Genomic DNA, 5830 nt, shown 5'->3' on the forward strand with positions numbered 1-5830 from the left:
ACACACACACACACACACGCACACACACAGCCCTGGCATGGAGCCTCCCCAACACACACACACACACACACACAGCCCTGGCATGGAGCCTCTCCAACACACACACACACACACGCACACACACCGCTTGCCTAGGATGTTGTCATGTCTGAGCAACACTGTGTTGTAGATCTCGGTCTCCCGGAACCAGGACTGTTCGTCCCTCGAAGAGAAGATCTTCACCGCCACGCTCTCGCCATGCCACAGGCCCCGCCACACCTCCCCATAGCGGCCTTTTCCTGATCCGAAGGCCAGAGGGGAGAGAGGGTCATACTGGGTCCGAGCAACGCCCAGAGAGCCCCATCTCGACGTTGCCACGACTCCCCCGCAGAACCTCCGAGTCTGACTTCGTTCAGACCAAGCCCCGCTGGCAGCCGCAAGGGTTGCACCCCGACTTCTGCAGAAGGAGCCAGCCTGGCCCGTTTCTGACAGGCCCGCACCCAACAGAATTCATCCCCATTCCCGACACGTCCACCTGTGGCGCCGGAGCTCCCTCACCCCTCCAGGTCCTCGCTCCCCCACGCCCCCGTCCCTGGGGCTCACGCACGGCTCACCCACGCACTCCACCAGGGCGACCTGTCGTGCCACTGTTCTCTGCACCAGGAAGGGCAGCCCCGAGCCGCTGCCCGTGGTGCAGTCGCTGTCCAGGAGGTCCTGGGGGTACCGAAAGGCCTGAGAGGCTGCCCCCTGCCCCCGGTCACACCACGCGCCCCTCAGCCCCCCCCCTCCAACCTCAGTGGCTCCGATCGTGCCTTCCGTGACTGCCTGGCCCCTCTGCTTCTGTGCTCCCTGTCCACCCCAACCCGCGTCCCCGGTCCCCCTGGGCCCTTACCCCCAGCATGCTGTCTCCCTGCTCGGATGCCTTCAGGATGACGCTGGACTCGTCCAGTTTGCTAAGCAGCCCTGGCTGCTTCTCCTGCCTCCGCCGGACATGCCAGAGGCCCAGGGCGCCCAGAGCCAGCAGGGCCATCAGGGCCAGCACGGGGCCTAGGATCAGAGGCCACTGGCCGTCCACTTTCCAGTGCTCGGGAGTTTGCGTGGCTGTGGGAGGTGGGGGACACTGAAAACCAGCTTCCACCAGACCTGAGTTCCCCCCCAGTCCCCCCCGGCACAGCCACCCTCAAATGCCAAGCTTCTGCCTCTCCCACCCTTCTGGTGAGAGCGTCAGAGGACAGCGGGCAGGGAGGGCAGGCTCTGAGAGGATGGAGGGGGGAGGGGGCAGCTGGACATACCTTCTAGGACCAGGGACACGTTGTGGTTGCAGAGGGGGCTGTAGCAGCAGTAGTGGTTGACAAACTCTGTGGCACGTGCCCTGCAGAGCTCCTGGTGCAGGGTCCCGCAGCCCCGGTGCTCCTGGGGGTCCTTGCCTTCTTCCCGAACCAGCACTACTGTGCACCAGGACCCCTGGCAGGTAGGACCCCTGCAGTGGGGGCTTTCACACCTGCAGGTCACCAGCTGGTCCTGAGAGGGCTTCACAGGGTCACCTGAGGGACACACTGGATGCTTGGCCACTCTGCGTCCAGCTGCCCTTCTGAGCCCAGCACCCACGTCTGCCCCAGCCCCTCCCTTCTGGCCTACAAACAAACCCCGAGGCCTTGTCCTGCAGCTCGGCCTCAGTGAGCCTTCCTGCAGTCTTACCTGCCACCAGAGGCAGCGGAGACCATGAGAACCAGGCTGATGCCTCTGTCCTGATCCCAGGGCCTCTCCCCACCCCCAAGTTCCCCACCTGGCCCTGGGCCTGGATCCCAACCCCAGGACTCTCCGAGGCCTCACGCTCTGCGCTGCCAGGTAGAGATTCCACCCTGAAAGCTGACAGAGCGCCGGTCTGAGGTCTGAATCAACAGGGCAGCAAAAGAGTTTGGGGTAGCTAGGCATTCAGTCTACCCAAGCCAGCTCCCATCTTTCAGCCAAGCTCCTGGGTCCCTCTCCCCAGCAGCTCAGACTCCACCCAGCCAGCGCTGAGCCCATGCCGGCCCTTCTCCAACGAGGTCCTGCCCTACCAGCCTTGCCAGTACTCACCCTCGGTCAGGCCTAAGGCCATCAGGAGCATCAGAAGGCCTCTTTGGGAGGGTTCCAATGTCATGGTTCTGTAGAGCGGAGCAGGAGAGAGGGAGCAGTAAGATCTGTGAAACGAGATTCCCTTGGTGTTTTGAGTCACTGACCATGGGTCCCTCCCTCCCACCCAGAGGAAATCACTGGGAGCCTTTTCGGGGGGGCAGGGAGGTTTTGGGGCGGGGCCTGCAGGGGAAGTCCTGGTTCACTTCCCCATGGAAACCATCCTGTTAGGGGTAAAGGGTGGGGAGCCATGTTGAGATGACTGAGAGCTGGGGGGTCCCAGCTAGGCACCCCTGCTGCCGAGGTCAGGCTGGAAGGCGCAGAAGCTCGGGCTGGGGTGCAGGGAGCATCTTTTCAGCAGCCCCCTCCTGTCCACTGCCGCTTGCCCCGTCCCTCCCAGCCTCCGCTCCTACCCAGCCCTGTCCCAGTGCCCTCCACCCCACCCCCTCGCCCCTGGCTGCCTCAAACATAAACAGGCTCCTCTCTTCATTTCCTGCCATTCAGGGTCCCGCCAAGCTAGGAACAGGAATCAAGATCGTTTAGATTGGAATCTGGATAGAACAGGCAGGAGTCACGCACAGGAGCAGGGAGTTGAGCACATTCTCAGGGCTGGCTGGGTTGGCTGGAGCGTCTGGAGCAGCTGCCTGGGCCTGGGCCACCCCGCCACAGAACTCTAGGGGGACACTTTGTGAGTCATAAAGCCCTGCTCCTTCTTTTAGACAAGGTAGGCTTAAGACTCAGACAGCAGGAGACTTGTTCAGGTCAAACAGGATCCAGCCGTGGGCCAGGTACTGCAGGTGGGTTCAGAGTCCTTCCGCTCTGTCTGCTAGTCCAGGTGACAGCCTGGGCCTGCACCCCAGGGGAGGAGCGACCAGACCAAGCTTGCGGGATCATCAGGGTGTGAAGGACCTCAGCAGCCTCACCTTGCTGTTCTGGAAGGGGTCGGGCCAGTGATGTGGGAGGGGAAGTGAAACCCACTTAGACACTGAATGTTGGACTTTCCGTGGCTGGCTAAGGTTGGCCTCTCTTAGGTTGGGGAGAATGTTAAGAGGAGTGAGTCTGGCCTATGAGTGCCCCCAGCCAGGTCCCAAACGAACGAGTGCTTCAGAAGTCACTTCTCGTTTCATTATCTCAAAGGTTCAGAACAAGAAGTTAAGGGCTGAGGTTGCAGCAAGGAGGAGAGAGATCAGGGCTTTCCCTGTAGCGCAGGGGGTTAAGTCACAGCATTATGAAGCTTTCCACAGCCACTGCAGCACAAGTTCGATCCCCGGCCAGGGAGCTGACCCACAGGGTGCCGCAGACCTCTCCTGTCTCTCCGCTGCTCCCCTTGGTGGTGTATTTCAGTCTATCTGCCTGTTCTGCTCCCCCCACTCTGTCTCTGGTGAATCCTCTCACCCCCCACACCTCTGGCCTGTACCCCAGTTCTGTATGCACAAATAAATCTTTAAAAATAAAGAGGACAGAGATCAGAAAACAAGGATTTCTGAGTGGCAGAGAATACAAAGCCAGGCCTGGGCCTGGAGGCAAGGCAGGGCGGCTCACAGGAGGAGGAGTGTCTTCTGGATGACAGGGTAAGCCCAAAGGGAGTCCCTGGTCTAAGGATGGGGCCAAACGAAGCTCCGCGATGCCAAGGTCCCGAGGGCAGGATGGCTGGAGGTGGGAGGATTTCGCGCTGCTGGTAGCTTCTGCCTTCCTGCCTGGGCTTCCTCTGCCTGAGGCCCGAGGCGCGGGAGGAAACAGCCCGGCCGCTGCAGCTGTGTCCCCAGCCTGGCCTGACCTCCCGCCTCTCACCCCTCTGCAAACACTGCAGTGGGGCTGGGGGCTGATGCCTCCGCCCCAGACAGGCTGAATCTGCCCACTGGGGCAGGGCGGGAGTCCTCGTTGCCAGCCTCTGCCTACCTGGGAAATGGCTGCAGAGAGTACAGGATGTCAAGGGCACAGCAGCCCAGCATCCTTCTAGGACCTTCCACCCAGCTTCCATCTCCCTGGCCATACTCGGACCGGTCCTCTCGCTCACTTCCAGAATCCCCTGAAGCGCTTCTTAGAAATGCACATTCTTTGCTGTCTCCCCCACTCCAGGTTCTGACTCAGGTCATCTGGGACCAGCAAGACATGTGCTTGGCTAGCAGCTCCCCAGATCATTCTAATCAGTCTGTGTGGACCTGAGAAATGTGCCCTGTACCACCTAGGCCCCTGTGCTTTGATTCCACAGGGTCTGCCGTGTGGGGGTGGGGCGCAGAGGGCCCACCCCCACCCCCACCCCAGACCCACTGATTATGGCTAAACACTGCAGCCAGGGACTTGGGCCTGAAGAGGTTGGTGTGAGGGTATGAGTCGGGGCTCCCCCAACTTCCGGGTGCAGAACCCACCTCTGTCTAATGCTGGGGCTGTGGGAGAGACACGTTGCAGTGGTCCAGTTTGCTAGTGGGCCAGCATAAGGGTAAGTACAAGAGAGTGTGGCGTCCTGACCAGCCTAAACTCAGAGCTGACCCCGCAGGCTTCACCCTGAAACCCAACTTCATGCAAGGACCGTCCTGGGGCCTTCAGTATCTTTTCATTTCAAAGCAAAGTTTCATGAAGGGTGTCCTGCTGGCAGGGCGTCCCTGTTGGCCAGTTGCCGTGACTGACCACTGGGAAACCCTGATCTAGAGTTGTCCTTCCCTGAGTGTGACTGGTCTGCTCGGTACCAAACTGTCACGGTTGATCCGATTCGTGCTCACAACAACCCAGAGGGGAAACTGGCATTAAGGATGTTGAGTTTCTTGCCCCAATCACCCCGAGTGTCTCGATCAACCTAAAGTGATGATAATAAATTCGTGATCCTCCCATTGCTCTCAGGTGAGATCTTCAACAATGGAAGAGGGGATGGCTCTGTCCTGACCACACACCAGGGCTGGATCCCCACCAACCATCCCAGCAGGGTGCGGCAGCCCCCCTCCACGCCCCCCTTTCAGGACCTCACACACACCAGCGGCAGCTCCTTGCACCCAGAGGTCAGGATGTGGGTTCTGGATCATGTAGACCTGGGTTCAAGTCTTGCTTCTGCCACTTAAGAACTATGAGATTGGGGCGTAGGCTTCCCTGTGCAGAAGGGAACATACTAGAAAGAGTGCTTGTTCCATATGGAAATGAGCATGCATCTAGCAAAGCAGGACCTGGTGGGCTTGACCACCAGACAGCCCTACCATGCCCAGAGCCTGTGGCCAGTGATTCAGGTCTGAATCTGCATCCTTGTCTGTAGGATGGGCGTGATGACCCCTCTCCTGCTGGGTTGTGGCAGCGGGTAGCAATATTCTTCAGGGGCTGTATAGTAAGCACTCAATAAATGGTAATTATTTTAACTGCCTGATGATAGGACAAGCCCATCACTGGGACAAATGGGCAGCAAAAGCACAGATCCAGACTCAGCCAGAAGCCACCCAGGGAGGGAGACAGCTCCTCTCCCCTGGGCCCCAGACCTTGGCCAACAAACCAGGGGTGGCTCCCGCTCAGGCTGAAATCTGTGCCCCCCCTGGAGGGAGGCCGGGTCCCTCTGGCCGGAATGCTGAAGGAAGACCACTCTGAGCCGGGTCTCTGGGATCTGCCCCAGGGAAGGGCGCATCGGGGTGGGGGTCCGCTCGCCCCTTCCCAGGCCCAGCGGACCTCGACTCACCTCCACTCACCTCCGGACCTGCCCTGCGGGTGGCGGGGCGCGAGTGTGCAGCGACGGGCCGCGCTCCCGGCTGCTGCGGCTCCC

The 5830-nt window shown here is 60.4% G+C and overlaps 1 protein-coding gene across 2 annotated transcripts in view; it reads right to left on the reverse strand.

Annotated features, from left to right (window-relative positions):
* ACVRL1 (activin A receptor type II-like 1) overlaps positions 1–5819 on the reverse strand; it is a 12881-nt gene extending 7062 nt beyond the window's left edge. The window contains exons 1-6 of one of the 2 annotated variants that reach the window (XM_004692730.2): positions 5747–5819; positions 2059–2126; positions 1272–1523; positions 872–1080; positions 594–693; positions 132–278 (exon numbers count right to left, since the gene is read on the reverse strand). In XM_004692730.2, the coding sequence (XP_004692787.1) occupies positions 132–278; positions 594–693; positions 872–1080; positions 1272–1523; positions 2059–2122 (772 nt within the window). In that variant the 5' untranslated portion in view covers positions 2123–2126; positions 5747–5819. The remainder of the gene's footprint in view (positions 1–131; positions 279–593; positions 694–871; positions 1081–1271; positions 1524–2058; positions 2127–5746) is intronic. The other variant, XM_012732597.1, reaches the window with a different exon arrangement.
* Positions 5820–5830: the final 11 nt, after the last annotated feature.

Source organism: Condylura cristata, unplaced genomic scaffold, assembly GCF_000260355.1.
Source record: "Condylura cristata isolate star-nosed mole 26May11 unplaced genomic scaffold, ConCri1.0 scaffold00034, whole genome shotgun sequence".
Lineage (NCBI taxonomy): Eukaryota > Metazoa > Chordata > Mammalia > Eulipotyphla > Talpidae > Condylura > Condylura cristata.